The sequence below is a fragment of the Trachymyrmex septentrionalis genome, unplaced genomic scaffold, assembly GCF_001594115.1.
Source record: "Trachymyrmex septentrionalis isolate Tsep2-gDNA-1 unplaced genomic scaffold, Tsep1.0 scaffold31, whole genome shotgun sequence".
NCBI classification, from domain to species: Eukaryota; Metazoa; Arthropoda; class Insecta; order Hymenoptera; family Formicidae; genus Trachymyrmex; species Trachymyrmex septentrionalis.
The window spans coordinates 1,943,466-1,960,251 of NW_017305474.1; the positions used below are offsets into that span (position 1 = coordinate 1,943,466).

General features: G+C 30.0%; 6 protein-coding genes across 17 annotated transcripts in view; 3 read left to right on the forward strand and 3 right to left on the reverse strand.

Annotated features, from left to right (window-relative positions):
* The window catches only part of LOC108749677 (protein FAM173B), a 5,303-nt gene extending 1,727 nt beyond the window's left edge, over nucleotides 1-3,576 (reverse strand). The window contains exons 1-4 of the mRNA XM_018488525.1: nucleotides 3,294-3,576; nucleotides 3,037-3,209; nucleotides 1,171-1,359; nucleotides 938-1,094 (exon numbers count right to left, since the gene is read on the reverse strand). Of these exons, the coding sequence (XP_018344027.1) occupies nucleotides 945-1,094; nucleotides 1,171-1,359; nucleotides 3,037-3,209; nucleotides 3,294-3,357 (576 nt within the window). The 5' untranslated portion in view covers nucleotides 3,358-3,576 and the 3' untranslated portion in view covers nucleotides 938-944. The remainder of the gene's footprint in view (nucleotides 1-937; nucleotides 1,095-1,170; nucleotides 1,360-3,036; nucleotides 3,210-3,293) is intronic.
* A 1,469-nt stretch (nucleotides 3,577-5,045) lies between these two features.
* Nucleotides 5,046-7,459, forward strand: LOC108749675 (ribulose-phosphate 3-epimerase). 2 transcript variants are annotated; one of them, XM_018488522.1, is made up of 5 exons: nucleotides 5,046-5,321; nucleotides 5,402-5,691; nucleotides 6,519-6,626; nucleotides 6,699-6,920; nucleotides 7,274-7,459. In XM_018488522.1, exons 2-5 carry the CDS (start codon nucleotides 5,455-5,457, stop codon nucleotides 7,397-7,399), a joined length of 693 nt encoding a protein of 230 aa, XP_018344024.1. In that variant the 5' UTR covers nucleotides 5,046-5,321; nucleotides 5,402-5,454; the 3' UTR covers nucleotides 7,400-7,459. The 2 variants fall into 2 exon arrangements, with proteins under 2 accessions (XP_018344024.1, XP_018344023.1); XM_018488521.1 differs by having other exon boundaries at nucleotides 5,408-5,691; nucleotides 7,274-7,399.
* Nucleotides 7,460-7,609: 150 nt separating this feature from the next.
* On the reverse strand, nucleotides 7,610-9,036 carry LOC108749673 (putative methyltransferase C9orf114 homolog). 2 transcript variants are annotated; one of them, XM_018488508.1, is made up of 2 exons: nucleotides 8,976-9,036; nucleotides 7,610-8,759 (listed from the first exon to the last, which is right to left on the reverse strand). In XM_018488508.1, exon 2 carries the CDS (start codon nucleotides 8,720-8,722, stop codon nucleotides 7,610-7,612), a length of 1,113 nt encoding a protein of 370 aa, XP_018344010.1. In that variant the 5' UTR covers nucleotides 8,723-8,759; nucleotides 8,976-9,036. The 2 variants fall into 2 exon arrangements, with proteins under 2 accessions (XP_018344010.1, XP_018344011.1); XM_018488509.1 differs by having other exon boundaries at nucleotides 8,933-8,976.
* Nucleotides 9,037-9,091: 55 nt separating this feature from the next.
* LOC108749674 lies at nucleotides 9,092-13,114 on the forward strand. Of its 9 annotated transcripts, none has more exons than XM_018488519.1 (8): nucleotides 9,092-9,292; nucleotides 9,504-9,784; nucleotides 10,171-10,432; nucleotides 10,722-10,851; nucleotides 11,093-11,223; nucleotides 11,563-11,709; nucleotides 11,790-11,966; nucleotides 12,931-13,114. In XM_018488519.1, exons 3-8 carry the CDS (start codon nucleotides 10,281-10,283, stop codon nucleotides 13,043-13,045), a joined length of 852 nt encoding a protein of 283 aa, XP_018344021.1. In that variant the 5' UTR covers nucleotides 9,092-9,292; nucleotides 9,504-9,784; nucleotides 10,171-10,280; the 3' UTR covers nucleotides 13,046-13,114. The 9 variants fall into 9 exon arrangements, with proteins under 9 accessions (XP_018344021.1, XP_018344013.1, XP_018344015.1 ...); XM_018488511.1 differs by having other exon boundaries at nucleotides 9,504-9,776; XM_018488513.1 differs by having other exon boundaries at nucleotides 9,587-9,776.
* A 107-nt stretch (nucleotides 13,115-13,221) lies between these two features.
* LOC108749676 lies at nucleotides 13,222-15,472 on the reverse strand. Of its 2 annotated transcripts, none has more exons than XM_018488524.1 (4): nucleotides 15,228-15,472; nucleotides 14,546-14,671; nucleotides 14,299-14,452; nucleotides 13,222-13,450 (listed from the first exon to the last, which is right to left on the reverse strand). In XM_018488524.1, the coding sequence occupies exons 1-4, from the start codon at nucleotides 15,309-15,311 to the stop codon at nucleotides 13,383-13,385; spliced, it is 432 nt and encodes a 143-aa protein (XP_018344026.1). In that variant the 5' UTR covers nucleotides 15,312-15,472; the 3' UTR covers nucleotides 13,222-13,382. The 2 variants fall into 2 exon arrangements, with proteins under 2 accessions (XP_018344026.1, XP_018344025.1); XM_018488523.1 differs by having other exon boundaries at nucleotides 14,546-14,860.
* Nucleotides 15,473-15,817: 345 nt separating this feature from the next.
* On the forward strand, nucleotides 15,818-16,731 carry LOC108749646. Its single transcript, XM_018488464.1, has 4 exons — nucleotides 15,818-16,141; nucleotides 16,216-16,302; nucleotides 16,409-16,490; nucleotides 16,616-16,731. Exons 1-4 carry the CDS (start codon nucleotides 16,094-16,096, stop codon nucleotides 16,729-16,731), a joined length of 333 nt encoding a protein of 110 aa, XP_018343966.1. The 5' UTR covers nucleotides 15,818-16,093.
* The last annotated feature ends 55 nt before the right edge of the window (nucleotides 16,732-16,786 follow it).

Below are 16,786 nucleotides of genomic sequence, written 5' to 3' on the forward strand. Positions count from 1 at the left end.
ATGAATGCGATAATTTATCGGCTCTCAATTTATTTCTGAAAAAATTAATTTAACCCTTATGTGGCCAACCAAAAAATCTTGTACCGGGGCCAACCGAGGTACCCGGGTACCTCTATACAAATTTATGGCTAAAAACGTGCTGTAGCCTTAGTTATCTTTATCTATTTGATGGATATTGATTTATTTACAGTTGACGAATATATTCTAAGCTAAATATAATAGTATTATTGTATATAGTGACCTTTTGTTATCCTTAGTCAGATATAAAACGCTGGCAGCTATGCCGTTACCCTCTTTATTTCGAAGGCCAGGTGCATTGAACTAAAAAGGTAGGGAAGTAGAAGGATCTCTACATTCTTCTATACCTGAGTAATGTTCTAGAATATTTTTGAAACGAATGTATACCCAGTGTTCACAGATTTAGAACGAAACGTACGGAGGTGGGGGAAGCTCCAGCACTACTTTTTTTGAAAATAAAATTTTCGAAATTTTTTGTGAAAATAAATAAAAAAAAAACTTTCTAATGCATAATTTTATAGGAAATCGGTCAAATAATGGAGATCCGAGACGATTTTAGTCAATATTTTTAAGAAAAAAAGTTATTCAACAAAATGTGCGACCATAGGTACCCGGGTACCTGGTTGGCCACATAAGGGTTAATTTAATTTAAATGAATGTTAGTTCAACATCTTAACTCGGAACTGTAAGGCGCTTCGTATTTAAAGTTTGAATATTGTAGTTCCATTTCCAATCATATTGATAATTTATTTAATTATTCACGGCACATTAATCTAGGAATAATACAGATTTATTTTCTTACTATAAATACAAAGATCGTTAATGTTGTATTAAATTCAGTATAATAATAATAGTATTAAATACACAACAATTATTTTGTATTATAATTTATTCAATCTAAGTATATATCCTTTGTTACCTTAAATTTAACTCTGAGGTATCTTATAAACCCAAATGGTATCAATTCCATGTCCAATCGTCATAACAGGATGCGTGTTAGGAAGAGGAAATCTACATGCAATTACGAGGGAATCCTTGCGCAATTCGCTTTTAAACTTTTTTTCAATATCTTCCATCTGTAAAAAAGACGATTTCTTGATATACATTTTCTTTTTTCTCAAAGGTCACGATGAATATTAAGGAAAAATGTACCATTTGTTCTACTCCAAATATAACGACATTATCATATTTTCCTAGGTGGTGTTTCCATAAATCTTGTTTGTGAAACGCAGTGTCGCTCGACAGACCGTTAATCAGTGCTTGAAGCCTCGAATACCATACTAGCCAGGTATTTAATTCAATACCATAGGCTTTAAAGCCACGCTTTGCAGCTGTGAGAACCTATTTATAAATTATCATTTGTTGCGATCGTTGAAAGAGAGAAAAAATTTATCCCTGTTTTGCATCAGGGAGTATGTCTCTTGCATATAGGGTTATCAATTGTATTTTTTTAAGAATACTCTTTTTAAAGTTGTTAAACTTCTAGTCATTAATTAAAATTTTATATTTATAAAATTATATTAATAAGAATTGTTCATAAAAATTATATCCCGTTATATAATGTATTGTATATAACATATAATGTATATAACATATATAAATGACTGACTGGAAGAATGTTAAGATTTTAGACAAGGAAAAAATATTATAAATAAAAAGCTAATCTCTGAAATTGAACTTGTTGCAACGAAGAACAATATACGTTTTCAATCTTCTCAAGGCAGAAAAAAGTAGTTATTATCAACAATAGTTATTTTGAAAAAATAGTTCATGTCTGAAATTCTATACATGAAAAATTCTAATGGAGTATTCTGTTCACTTCCCACAAAAGTTGACGCCCTTCCTTTATTCTGTATTTATTTATGATTCTAACAGTTATAAATACATTCACTTGTTCTTTATTAATTAAGAATTCTTGAAATAAGTGTTTTACCAGATATGAATATGCTCTATTTGACGACTCATAACACCTTAAATTATAATGTAAGTTTTGAAGCAGCTTGTACATTGAACTGAAATATTCTATCGTTTAATATTTCAGTCTGATATTTTAATATCGAATTAAATACGTATTCTTCTAAATAAAATAGACGATTGAAGATTTTATCGATAAATGATTACTTTTGATATTACACTCGTGACATATCATCAGTTTTACAAAGCGTCTCATTTATATTATATCAAAATTTAATGTTCCATATTTAAATTTGTTATTAATTATTATTTGTTACACTGAAGATGACCTAAATTATGGTCAAAACATCTGTTGACCATAGAATTGTCAATTATTAGGTCTGTTTTTTTTAACTGAACTTTTGTACCAATCCATCTTTCTTCCTTTTTCCTTCCAGAGGAAAAAAGAAGAAAAATAAACTGGTGCAAAAGTTTAGCCAAAAAGAACAGGCTTTATGTTACACACAAGTTTTACATGCTACCGTTCAGTGTTGACTTAAATTGGCTTGCATTTTTTACTTATTTTAAATATATATAAAATTATATTTTCTATATGTGTATATTATAAGCTATTTTTCTTTTAGGAGACTTTGGGTGCTTTCCAACAAGAGACATAGATGATACAATATAACATAGTGAATTATTATATTCTTTTTGTTTGTCAATATTAAATAAAGCTGAAATGATCACTGTGATATACTGTAGATTTGTTTTCTATGCTGAATAGTAGTAATACATTTTTAAAAAATTTTTACATTTTTAGAAAATTTGGCAAGAACAAGAAAGAAGGGTTCAATGCAGTCTAATTCGTATAGGAATAAAAAACAGATCTTGTATCTCTTGCTGGAAAGCACTCACTGTATTATCTGTGTCTCTAGAAAAGTACCCAAAATCTTCTAAAAGAAAAATAATTGACATAAATGTCATTCTATTCTCCTTGACATTCAATAAATAACAAACAATAAAATGATACTTGTGTCGATTTTGTTTCCTAAAAGAAAAGTAACCATATTCTTTGCTTGTGATTCGATAACTCACGTGATAACTCGCGATTATCATACTTACAATACGTCCGTCGCCACTGCCGAGATCAATCAAGGAGCCGGAGCGGCCGTTTAATGCTCGAATAACATTCTTTATTTGTTGACGTGTTGCTGGCACATACGGTAAACATATCTTGCGAAATGCAGGGCTGATAAATGAAAAACACACGACGCTAATCGCTGTTGCAATTCCGCCTGGCGGCACAGGGAGAGACCAGCTTATTAAAATCAGCGCAACTGATTAATTTAAATTCAATAATAAAAACAATATTAACGAACCTGTAGCGGCAATAAAAAATAAGCCGATCTTCGATGGTTTTCGTGTCTCGATAGAAACCTCCATTTCGATATGCTCCGTTAATGTGATTTGTTTACATTGTAAAATGACAGATAAGACTTGTAGCGTTCTATAAATGTCAAACGTGAAATCAAGCTTGAAATCATGATTTTATGACTAAATTTCATGTCCCAGACAATTGTTTGTTGATTTCATTCATATTTCAGAAGTTTTCACTTTCCAGTTTCCACGTGTTAGCAGAAATCAAGACTAACCTAATCTGAATCGGGCATGCTCGTCAGTGTTGCCGTTTTTGGTGATTTTTCACTAATTTAGTGATTTTTAAGATCTTTCAGTGACTTAGTGAATTTAGTTACTTTCTTTATTTAGTGAATTTTTATGTCAACGTCCTCTATTTCTCTTATTGGTCTTATTTTCAGTTTCTCATTAGATCTAAATATTGGACTATATTAACATTTAACTGTATAACTATGGACTGCTAGTTACCCCCCACTCTTCCTATCTTTTCTGTAAGATAGACAAAGAGACTCGCATAACAAACATCATTCGTGCTTCCGCCAATAAAATGGCAAAAAAATCAAAACACAGTCACGTTACGATGATAAAATAGAAAGAAAGAGAGAGATAGAATATGATATATATTGCATTATTTTATTCGGTTTAGTAAAGTGCAGAATCAAAATAAAATATGCATGTATAAATTTAACACACAATAGTAAAATATAGATAACAAGTGTTAATAAACATATATATATTATTTAATAGCTATATAAATATTGTAATGTTCAATAGCTATATAAATGTTATATTATTGACCGTTAAAAATTACAGCTTTCGTTAACGTGCGTCTCAAAAGATTTTTTTGTTTAGATATTGATGCATTTCCCTTCATAAAATAATTTTATTTTAAAGTAAAATATTATTAATTTCTTTCTTTACTTTGATCTTCTTCTTTTTCTAATTTTATATGGCACTCGCCATCTCGAAATGACGATGATTCCGGCCAAATTCGGTAGATAGTAACTTCTTTTCTTTAATTTATGAAATTGAAATATATATCAAGCACTGCACTGATAAATTTAGATTTGTACTATACTGAATTAATGATAGATATATCATCGAAGTACCGAAATTCACCATTTCACTTGGGCAGGGGCATTTTTCTTGTTGATACGGCGTGAGAAAGTCAACTAGCAGTCCATAGTTATATAGTCAAAGATATTAACATAAACCAATCAAGAATTTTAAAGTTGTGTTTTTTGGCTAAATGCAGTCAATCTACATAATTTATATATAGTTTTTATTTTTAATTTTACAGACAGTTTCCATCGAAGTTTTAAACCGGATCAGAATGTAAGAACCAATCAACTACAGTCGGGTATTCTTCTGTTACGATCCGAACGACAGAGGAATGCTTGACTATAATTGGTTGGTTCTTACATTCTGATCTGGTTTAAATCTTTGATAGAAACTAGGCCAGTTTCACCAACGCCAGTTATTTTCCGCTGATTAACTTTGAGTACTGCCAACTGCTATACTGAAAACTCATCTCTAATTTAATTTCAAAAGTATAATATGTATTTGTAAAAAATAGTCAAATATATTTCAATGTTTTATTTATCTCCACACAATACTTTTTCTTTACTAACAAAAATAAGAGAAAGATTTTTAAGTCTTACTGTTGGCAATTTTGGTGATGAAGTTAATCGATGAATAAGCTTAACTGGCGTTAGTGAAAGTGGCTCTAATCCGTACAAATTAAAATGTGCTTGCCTAGGTATTTAGAATCAACATTATCCAGTCTAGTTTTTCGGGAAAATGTCATGTGATCCACGCATTTGGTGAATTTTAGGGCCATTTAATGAATTGTGAAGCAAGGATTTAGTGAAATTATTTTTTAACCCGCGGTAACGGCAACACTGATGCTCATGTTGATTTATGTTGATTGTTGAGCAATATAGGTTATCATCAGATACATGAATCTCGTTTATTGCCTGTTTACGTAATACGTATGTACATCACGCTGAATACTTTTTATTCTAATTTATCTGTGTGTAGAACAACACATGTGTTTACGTATATATTTTAGGAGCAGTTTCGTGGGACATTCTCATCCGCGCACGTTGATACATTCCGGACGGCATGGCAAAGAATTTGAGCGCAAAAATTGGCCCGTCGATTTTAAACAGTGATCTGGCACAAATTTATGAAGAGTCGCAAAAGTTATTGGATAATGGCGCGGATTACTTGCACCTAGATGTGATGGATGGTCATTTTGTTCCAAATCTAACGTTTGGTCATCCGATCGTCAAGTGTCTTCGTAGTAAAATAAAAGATGCTTTCTTCGAGACACACATGATGGTATCCAAACCGGAGCAGGTATCCTTCTTTTTTTAATCCTGTTGCTTGTGTCTGAGCGTAGTGACTTCTCTCATATGCCTGTGGTACGCACACTGGTTATACATAGTTCATATGAGACCTACAGTTAACGTCGATTCCGAACGATGAAGTTTTTATTTAGAGAAGTGTTCTTTAGTGAGGATACTCTCGATAGGTTGCCGCTTCCTTCCGAGAGGAGGATAAATGTATGAAAATATTTCGGTTTTACCGGAAATCAAACCTGGTATCTCTAGCATAACAGGACCAGTACGCTGTCTCAAGACCATTTGTGTTTTTTCATTATGCAACCACGGCTAAGACTATCTTAGTCTTTTGATTTCTGAAGACGAAGATAACTGTGGTAGCTTCTGGTTGGATAACGAAAAAACATCCCAGGTGTATGCAAAAGTTAAATAGAATTTTCCTCATCTGAAACTGTAAAATAACATGTTTTAAATTTTATAAATTAAGAATCATAAATTTTATAAATTCAGAATCTGTTTTTATGTCTAAAAGCCTGCTTTTATCTCTGAAATTCTGTAGTATGCATAACGTAAATCGTAAACTATAACATGTTAATGTACTAACATTGTTGTAAACACGTTTTACAGGCCTAATAATTTACTGTAAAATGAAGTAACTTTAATTTGGTCAAAATTTTTAAAGATACCTAGACAGTATATATGTCCAAAATCAGGACATAAGACATCTCAAAACGTTATACTTTTAAAACTGTTATGTTAAGATTTTGACGTATGTGCTGTGTGGGCATTATTAAAATTTTGGCCAAAGTAAACTCCATTTTACAGTTATTGAAATAATTACAGTGGATTGAACCCATGGCCAACGCTGGTGTAGATCAGTACACATTCCACGTGGAGCCAGTAGAGGATGTTCCTTTAGTTTGCAGGAAAGTGAAGGAAGCAGGAATGAAGGTTGATACTCTTTACAAAATTAATATTTGTTAATATTACTACATTTAATTAATGGAATCAATTAAAAAACAGGTTGGTGTGGCACTCAAGCCAGGAACACCTGTGGATGTGGTGACAGATTATGCGGATTTAGCAGATATGATTTTAGTGATGACTGTGGAACCTGGTTTCGGTGGACAGAAATTTATGGAACCAATGTTAAAGAAAGTTGCATGGTTAAGAGAGAATTATCCTGAACTAGATATCGAAGTTGATGGTGGAGTTGGACTAGCTACAATTGAAGCTTGTGCAAAGGTGCAATTTGAAGACTACTTACTGCAATATATAAATAATTCAATCAGACGTTGGCACATGTAAAACTATAATACTGATCTCTGTTCATTCGCACTACACTAGATTTAAACATATTAAAAAGGCTATTTTATATAATGTCTAAATTCAATGGCGTAATATAATCAACTTCGACAATGAAACAATACATTTTCGGTTAAATAATGTGACAATCATTATTTCATATAAAATATTTGAGTTTTTACAATTAAATTTATTAATTTTATGTACAGCAACTTTTAGTGTATACTAATTTAGTGTATGATTATGTGAATTTGCTGTAAATCAATCATTTTCATGTTAATATTACTTTTTAGGCTGGTGCCAATATGATCGTATCTGGCACATCTGTTATAAATTCTGCTGATCAAGCTAAAGTAATAACGACACTTAGAGACACAGTAAATTGCTATTTGGGACACAATCATTCAACACAGCGGTGACAACTGAGGATACTGGAAATATACAAAGCATTTCTGCGATAAATTTGGCATTTTATATATATATATAAAATATATACAAAGATATGTAAAATATGTACAAAGATTTATATTTTTGATAAAGTATCAATTAATGTAATAAAATTTAATAATGTTCTTAGAACAGACAAATGTATTTATTTTATTTGACTATTTCTACCATTTATACAACTATTATTCTTTTAAGATTTCTTTAGCTATCAATTTAGTTCTCAATTCAGCTAAAGTCAAGAGAATAGCTTCTTCTGTTCTAATTGTTCGTGAGCCTTGCTGTGGGCACATATTTATATATTTATCAAAGACTAGAGATGCATCGTCAACGTTTAAATGTGGATCCATATCTATGGCAGCTTCTAATCCAGCGAGACCTCCAAATACTATGAGACAGTGGTGATACTCTAAACTCTTTGATTTTATCTCGTCGATTGATGTTCCCTTATCAGATGTTCCAATTATCAAATCATATCCTTCTTTATTACAATTTGTCAACACCTCTGTTAGATTTTTGGCTAGTTTGACATTATAGCCCCAATAGATACCAGTCTCTATACGTGGCATGTTAGGCGGTACAATAATACCTTTTATTTTCTTTTGATTTGACTGATCAGGTGGTATTTTCACTGTCACCCTTAACCCAGCCATCAGCACCTTATCTACATGAACTTCATTTAACAATCCTACATTCACTTGAGAACCTCTGCCAGCCTTTATGGGCTTATTGGTAACTATACCCTCTCGATATAAAAATTCATCCTTCTGTCTTAGATGATGTGGCGCATCCAATGGATTTAACAAACCCGCATACTGTAAGTCCTTGTGGATTGGAAAGAAGTACTTTCTCAGATATTGTGGACACTCGAGATATTGTAGTATCCTGGCTAGTTGTAGACACCCGACCTTGGCCTCACCCAGCGTATCGTCCTTCTTGACCTTCCTCTTGTCATCCTCCGTGATCTCGCCCTTATCATCAAACACCACGATCTCGTCCACCTTATAGATGCATGCAGCACGTGCAATCTGTCCTGCCAAGTAGGTGCGTAGTTCTGGGGATTGCGCATTGTCAAGGATCGACCCAGGTACCGCTATGCTGATGGTACAGATGTCCCTCCGCTCGTGCTTCGTATTACATTCTTCTGTATACTCCTGCGTCTCATTTTTTGATTCTTTTTCGAATTCCGCCTCCTTCATCTTCTTTGCCAATTTTTCCTCCTTCCATTGTTTTCGAAATTCCTTCCGTTTACGATTGTGCTCCTTCCAATTCTTTACTTCAGGCTTTGCAGCTGACATTATTTCTTCTTTGAAGCTCGCCTTAGTTTCGTACAATCTGCAATGTTTCCAATTCAAGCAATCAAGATGAGAGACTTAACCAAAGCATTTTAATGAATGTATACAGTGTAATTCAGGATAAAAAGGCAGAAGAATAACGAATGATACTACATTAAATGGACTGTCGTTATTAATTCATTATTTTTAATCACAAAATACTATAAATCTTACTTCAATGATTTTTTATCAGAGAGAAGTCCGAGATTAAACGTACCTGCGTCTCTTATTTTTGTGAATGAAGACCCTCTCTTTCTTTATCGAATATTGCAATGGCCGTCGAGTGTCGCAATGATTGTTTCGATACTTCGAGAATTGCAGTGGCGCGTTTCGATAGACTTTGAATCGCGTCAGTCAGGAAAGTCCGCTCTACATTTGTCTAAAAAGTAAATCTTACGGGTAAAAGATCTTGTAAAATACTCAAGCGTTTGTTATAACGTATTAAATTGCATGCGACTTAATTAGATGTGATGTAAAAAGAAATAGTCTTGTTCCGGTGGACAGATTCGATAAAGTTAACCATCAGTGTATTAGGTTATATATATTAAGTTAGATAAATAGTCAATTCTTATTTCAAGACCATCTTAAATAATGTCTTAAGACGCTAATGCACTTTGACACACACTATTTGGTCGATATTCATAATAAGATCTTATATTCAAGACCGTTTTAAGTACAGTCTTAAGAAATCACGAACCAATCAGAGGACCGTATTAGCGTCTTAAGATATTACTTATTAAGACAGTCTTGAAATAAGAACGGACTATCAATAAGCCCTAAGAGTATGTAATGTCTCTATCGAGCAAATTCGCATTTAACTTGCGAAAGTGTGATACATTTGAATTGCACAATATGGACAACTCACCGATTTCTCAATGTCGATCGCTGTGACTGGATTTAAATCAGCTTGGCTTTGCTAAAAGTGTTCACTCGTCAAATTACATCGAGACTTTAGCGTCCAAATAGATCGATTAAAGGTGCAGTGCAATAAAAACTGTTGAAATGCGGAAAACTGAACGTAAGTATGTGAGTGTTTATCATCCTAACAAAGTATTATATTTCTTTAAGTTTCAGCTTTACGAAAGTTCTTAGAATTCTGCAATTATAATGTATAACGTGTAAAGAGACACAAAATTTTCTTTGATTTTTGCATAATGTGATTATAAAAATTTATATTAATAGTTTATATATTTATATATTTTTATACAATTATATATGATAATGGAATAATCCATATAATAAGGTGCCGTTAAATGATAACGTCAATAAGACGTATGTCATTGAAAAGTTATTTAACCATTTGAGAATATTTATGACAAAAATATTTAATATTTACTCAAATAATATTTTGTTAATAAATATTATTTAAAACAATATTATATATTTTTGAAAAAGAATTAAAAAATTCCTAGGTTTTAGCGAAGACAAACTTCCTTTCTTGAATGAAGATAAAAACAAGATCATTGATCTTCCGTATGTGTACATTGAAGATCCGATTCGTAGCATTCAACACCACAGCCTGATGCTTAAGGGCACTGCAAATCATTTAAGAAGATGGCCGAACGATCTTTTCAGTTCGTTTATGGCAGCGTGTCTTGTCCTTCTCAGTTTTATTTTTCTTGCTTTTGTCACAGCGATATTTTGTTCACCCATAACAAACACTGACAATTGCTGGTACTAATAATTATTATTAATAATTATAATTTAACAAATTAATATTTTTAAGAAAATCACTGAGTAAAGAAATGAAATTCTTATTTTCATAAAATAAATTAAGGCAAATAAAAATAATTCAATTAATTTTTTAAAAATATTTCATTGATAATATTTTCAATTTATACCGAATGTTTTCAACATTTAGTAATTAATCTTTTTAATTTATGTAAAAATATATTATACTTAATAATGAATTAATGATATCCTTTTAATCAAGAAATATACAAATTATTATAACTTATTCAAGTGATGAATTGAAGATTTCCGAGGATGAATGTTCCATTAATGTCTACTTCGTGAAAGAAGCTACGCAGGTCTGGTCTGGAAAAGAATTCTGTTATATCGAGGCTGCAGCAAGAGAACAACCAAATTTGAATGTATATCAAAATTCTATTATTTAATTTACGTTTGATATACAAATGACTAGTTTGATATACAAATAAGTAATTTTTAATAATTTTTTTTAATATAAATATTTGCAAATAATTACACACACATACACATTTAATCTTAACTTTTTGGATAAAACATAGATTTTATCATCCTAGTTTTTTTTTAATTTAAAGAAAATGAAAATATAAACTTAATTATAAGAATAATTACAGTTAATTTTTTTAGGTATACTTAATCAATTTGATGCGTACTTCCAGTACACTGAACACATCGGAAATTTATCTTAAAATGGCACTTACCACCCAAAATGCTAATATTCACATCGCCGAAATATTAATTAACAAATTTTTCAGCAAGTAATAAATATAAGATTTTTGAATCTAATCATAATTAATATTTAGAATAATGTACACATTTTTAAATGCATTTTTATATTTTAATATATAATACTATGTTTAATAATTATAAAAAATAATTTTTGAAGCACTAGCATATAATAATAAAAAGATAATTTTTTTAAAAGATAATTTTTTTAGAATATAAAACATGATTTTTTTTAGACATACATACATATATGATATAAAATGTCACATAATATTATCACTACGAATTCTTTTTGTCTATTTAAAATTGAATTATTTTTTTGTTTATTTAAGTTTGCCAATAAAATTATATTTTAATATTATATTTGCTAGAACAAAATTATCGAGTATTGCAAAAAATTTGAATAATGAATTGTTGCTGATGGCGGCGAGAGCGTATCTGCTTTGGAACTTCCCCGGAGTTGCAATGCATCCCAGTGCATATTGCAATTTATCAGTCATCAATAAATCACGATGGAAGTAAGTAGGTAAACACTTAAAAAAGATAATAAAGATAAATAATTAATACTATTTTCAACACTTCTGTTTTATTTTTGTAGTAAAGTGGGAAAACGAGATTGTATGCCGGACAAATTAGTTACGATTGATCCAACGATTGATTTACAAGCGACAGATGTGCATTGTCAAGCATTTCTAGGATTTCTAATGCAGGAAATATCCAAGAATGCAACGCAAATTTATAGTTTGAAAGATGCATTGAACAAATTTTGTCCGAGGTATACATATAGAGGAAAGACCCCTATTATGAGATACCGAGTTTATTATAGGTAAATGCAAAAAATCTAGGGAAATTAGAAAATAGAATTTTAAAAAATAATATGTCATTTTGAAGAGAATTTAATGAGCTTTAAGATAATGTTATGTAAAATTTAATTCAAATTTTATTTTTTTTTTATAAATTAAAGAAATGTAAAAAGTGAGCAAAAATCGCAAAGTCAAAAAATTGTGCTCCTAATATGAGATGTTCCGAGAAATAATAAAACGCAAAGTACATCAGTATTGCAATTAAAAAACTTTATTTAATATTTCTAAAATACAAATAAACACAGTGCACGTACAAAATAAGTATGCGATGCATTGTCATCACTTAGCTGACTCGTATTCAGATAGTTGGAACCAAGTATCGCAGAAACAGGCACTCGATGTTTATTTCGATTATCTTTTTTATTAATGTATAATATTTATACTTCAGCAACGATTTTCACTATGATATAGGAGCATAGATTATTTCATATTAGAAATACCCTGGGTATCTCATATTATGATTTCCATGCTTTACGGTTTTACCATCATCAAATCTAACTTTTATAATTAAGCAATTCAACATATCACGTATTTTTCTATTAGTACGATCTTACTCATGAAGAATTTATTGCTAAATATTTACTTATTAAATAATAAATAAGATTTAAAAACTCATCTCAAAGAAACTTGAAGACATCTAAATTTTAAAATCTTTTTTTGCAACTATTACAGACACAATCTAATAATGAATTTTCCACTAAATAGTTTTCAATCCAAGAACAATAAATTCATAGTGGAACCAATAGAGCGTTTACTACTTTAGCGGAAACGCCGCTATCTCATATTAGGCTCCTATCTCATAATAGGCGGTTTTTCTCTACTTATGAGGTATGTCAGAACGTTGTCATATATATTTGTGAACTCTTGTCTTTTTAGGATTGATAACTGTACCGAAGTGCGAGTGCTTGATTTAAAATCGCACTGTTCGGTCAACGCTTTCGATTGTCCTACGGTGTATAAATCTGGAAAATCTTGGGAACTTACAATATAATCCAAATACTTAATTATATAAGTCATAGAAGATATAATTTTCATTTCATACAATTTAATACAATCTTTCTGAAACATAAATATAAAAAAGAATTAATAAAAAAATCTGCAATGATTATATTTTATTGACATGAAAAATAAATTCTATTACGAAATTAAAAAATTATATGTTTTGGAAATAAATATATTTTTAATTTTTAAGAATCATCATATGTGTGATTTGTTTGAAAAGATTTATGAGAAGAACGTGTATACAGTATAGGAATACGAAATTCGGAAAATAATTAGAAATTTAAATTTTTATCGATTTCCATTATCTTGATATTTATCATCATTGTTTAGCATATTTTGAAGTTTCGATGTTCGTAGAGCCACACAATATCCAGCCATGTCCATACTTCTGTCACTAAATATAAAAAAATTGACGTATATATAAATATTTATTATATAAAAATTAATAAAAAGATGACAATAAACTATATAAAATAAATAATAAATAAATGAGGCAGATCTTAAATACATGACATTTTTTTTTCATATAATATTTTTTAAATTACTGAAATAGAGAGAGAGAGAGAGAGAGAGAGAGAGAGAGAGAGAGAGAGAGAGAGAGAGAAAGTATAAAGATTTTAATAAAATTCTACTTTGACTGAAATTATTTCTATATATACTTAGATTATACTTAGATTATATAGTTACTACTATAATAATAGCTTGTTTATTTTATTGTGAACAGAAGAGATACATACAGGGTGTTCTGTAATTCACTCGAAAACGGTTATGGACAGCGGACTAAACTGAGTCGAAAAATCCTTTACCATTTTGTAATTTTCGCAATGGTCAACAAGATATTAATTACTAAAAATTGCTGAATATTGGTCTTCAATAATTTTTTCCTCAAATACTATCAACTTCACAAACTGAAAAACTGTAAGAGACAAAATTGTTTATTTTTTTCTTATAAAGGTCTGAGAATTTTTTTAGAATTTTTTAATACCGTATTTTCTCATGTTAGTAAAAATAAGAAAATGCAGTACTAAAAAATTAATAGAAAAATTCTGAAAAAATTCTTAGAGTTCTATGAGAAGAAAATAAACAATTTTTGTCTCTCGCAATTTTTTGCAGCGGACTATTTTAGTCCGCTCTACCTGCCTACGAGCGTTTTCGGGTGAATTACAACCCGTACATGTATCAGAGTTCTGTTTGCAATAATTGTTTTTCCGTAAAAAATGAAAAACGGATAAAAATATTTACGGAGCAACAGAAGAAGTCCTGCAGTATAAAGTAATGCAGTTTGTATTTGAAGATGTTCGAAGAAATACCAGATCATTATGATCACATCACAGAAATCGCACACCAACTCGGCTAAAAAGAAGCCTATGAAAGGCAAACTAAGTTGCGGCTGCTTCTAAAATGTGTAATTAAGATTTATAAAATGAAATGGAAACATAGAAAAGTAGTTAAAAAACTAGATATATTAGTTGATAATAATTTTCTTTACCAGTACAATGGAATAAATAAGCATGCCAACTGTAACTACAGATAATATAGTGCGTGAGATGGAATAGCCGAAACTAAATGTCAAGACGGCCTTTCTGGAGGGGAAACCGTGAAGAATCTGCCCATTCTGCAAAACATTGTATTCCGTTGATCCGTAATAGCACAAAATCAATATCAATAATGCCAACGACATTGCTCTGACTATCTTGAAACCTTCGTGGTAAGAAAACGTTTTCTTTTTCAGCGATTTCTCATCTTTCTCAATTACTTGGGAATGAGTCTTAAATAAATGAGGTGATATTTTAGCTTCAGTTAGCTGCAAAAAGATAAACAAAATCGTGAAAAAGAATTCGTTTTTCAAAAAATTGAAGTATACTGAATTCATATTATTAAGAAAAATATGAAAAACTTATTATGTTCGAGGACAATTTGGTGAATGAATGACTTTTTAAAATTTGTTTAAACTTTTTTTTATTTGAATTATTTTTTAACATAGTCTTCTTTTAAAATGTCACGGACTCAAACTGCCCACGTATAATTATATTTCTATCTATAAAGTAGATATTTTGTGTATTATATGTATATTCCATGCCTTGAGCGTGGGCCATACATATGCAACTAAAAAACAAGTATTATTATTATATTATAACGTATGTAAATATTATAACATTATATTAATGTACCGTTTTTATTCGATGTTCTTTCATTCTTTCTAGATAATCTTCATGAATGGTTTGAACGCGACTTGATTGGTGATCCATTATCATTGATAGATCACGTAAATGATTAATAATTTGTTTTTATCAGCCGAATATATTAGTATACTTAAAATGCATATACATTATGTTAATTATGCCTTATATTATTTTAAGTAATAAATAGTATACACATGTAACAAAGAATATAGAAATTACGCAGCAAACTGATAAATTTGCAAAACGAGATAAAGATTAAAAAGTATTGTAGAATGGAAAATCAATTAATCAATGTAATGTAACGATGATAAAAAGAAAAAATAGAATTACATAATTATTTTGTTATAATTGCAAAACTTCACGTTATTGACTTCGTTTATGATTCTACGCAAATCGATTTTAAAAACTATAAGCTATTTTTTATTAACACGTTACGTATTATTTACACAATTTATGTATTTGTACGAATAAATATGAAATCGTGTGAAATAATCCTGTCAAAAATCTGTTCTTTATGTTAAAATTATATCGAGTATGTTTGATCCAATTATATTGATTTGCTTGGAATAATTGATTACATTAAATACATTCAATTCACATATATTAATTTATAGCTCATGTTTTAATTGCGATATATTGAAAATGCATGAAGGTGCAATTTCATAGAGCGAAAAACAAACCTCTAAAATTTTCGGAAAGTAAATGTGCGAATATAATAAAATTAGTTGAATCCATATCCGTTATTAAACGGAACGTTTAAACTATTTAACATATTTGCATTTTGTATTTATATTTTAATTTAAAGAAGGAACACAATTTTTCCAGACTCAAAAAATTGGGATATAAAGTGAATTATGGCTTTTCATAGTCGACGAAATTTCAAAGTTCATAGTGGACATTTAGTAATTAAATGTTTCTTACAATTTTCAAAAACAATTATTTTTGTTGTCGTAATAATATTAGTTTTATTTTGCAGAAAATCGGACGAATGGCCTGTTCCTTGTGCAATAATTATGTAATGGGTAGCTCATTATATGTGATTATTCTGGGCCTCATTGGGACCGTTAGTCTATCGTAATACTCCCATGTTGCTAATTTAAATACATATATCAGATAAAAAAAAAATAAACATTTAAGTGCTACATACTATTAATAAACAATTTCGTCAGGTAGTCACGGCTTTTGACATAATACGCACAATAAATTATAAAATTCCTAGGATGTCATCACGCCATAGGAATAATCAAGAAGGTAATAATTATTGTATTATTAGATAGTATTTCAAAGGTATTATAGTATTTCAATAACTGAAAAATTTTTTAACTATACATCTGTAATCAAGAAGTCAATAAATGTAAATTGATAAATAATTGCAGTGCCCTTTACTGTCGAGAGAGATTTGAAGTTAATGACGTCGATCCTGGGAATCGAGCATTATACTTTAATTATGTTAGGCGCGATTACAGTAAGTAAAAAAGTATTAAAAAAATAACATTTATTTAAAAATATTATGAAAATTATATGATATTCTATATATATATATATAT

What these genes read in the sequence shown, in the direction of transcription:
- LOC108749675 (XM_018488522.1), top strand. Translation starts at nt 5,455, where the DNA reads ATGGCAAAGAATTTGAGCGCAAAAATTGGCCCGTCGATTTTAAACAGT. An exon ending in TGGTATCCAAACCGGAGCAG is followed by an intron (nt 5,692 to 6,518) that starts GTATCCTTCTTT and finishes AAATAATTACAG; the next exon opens with TGGATTGAACCCATGGCCAA. An exon ending in CAATTGAAGCTTGTGCAAAG is followed by an intron (nt 6,921 to 7,273) that starts GTGCAATTTGAA and finishes ATTACTTTTTAG; the next exon opens with GCTGGTGCCAATATGATCGT.
- LOC108749673 (XM_018488508.1), bottom strand. Translation starts at nt 8,722, where the DNA reads ATGTCAGCTGCAAAGCCTGAAGTAAAGAATTGGAAGGAGCACAATCGT.
- LOC108749674 (XM_018488511.1), top strand. An exon ending in ATCAATAAATCACGATGGAA is followed by an intron (nt 11,710 to 11,789) that starts GTAAGTAGGTAA and finishes TTATTTTTGTAG; the next exon opens with TAAAGTGGGAAAACGAGATT. An exon ending in TTGAACAAATTTTGTCCGAG is followed by an intron (nt 11,967 to 12,930) that starts GTATACATATAG and finishes TTGTCTTTTTAG; the next exon opens with GATTGATAACTGTACCGAAG.
- LOC108749676 (XM_018488523.1), bottom strand. Translation starts at nt 15,311, where the DNA reads ATGATAATGGATCACCAATCAAGTCGCGTTCAAACCATTCATGAAGAT. An exon ending in AAGAACATCGAATAAAAACG is followed by an intron (nt 14,861 to 15,227) that starts GTACATTAATAT and finishes ATCTTTTTGCAG; the next exon opens with CTAACTGAAGCTAAAATATC. An exon ending in TTATTTATTCCATTGTACTG is followed by an intron (nt 14,453 to 14,545) that starts GTAAAGAAAATT and finishes TACACATTTTAG; the next exon opens with AAGCAGCCGCAACTTAGTTT.
- LOC108749646 (XM_018488464.1), top strand. Translation starts at nt 16,094, where the DNA reads ATGGCTTTTCATAGTCGACGAAATTTCAAAGTTCATAGTGGACATTTA. An exon ending in TTCTGGGCCTCATTGGGACC is followed by an intron (nt 16,303 to 16,408) that starts GTTAGTCTATCG and finishes CAATTTCGTCAG; the next exon opens with GTAGTCACGGCTTTTGACAT. An exon ending in CCATAGGAATAATCAAGAAG is followed by an intron (nt 16,491 to 16,615) that starts GTAATAATTATT and finishes AAATAATTGCAG; the next exon opens with TGCCCTTTACTGTCGAGAGA.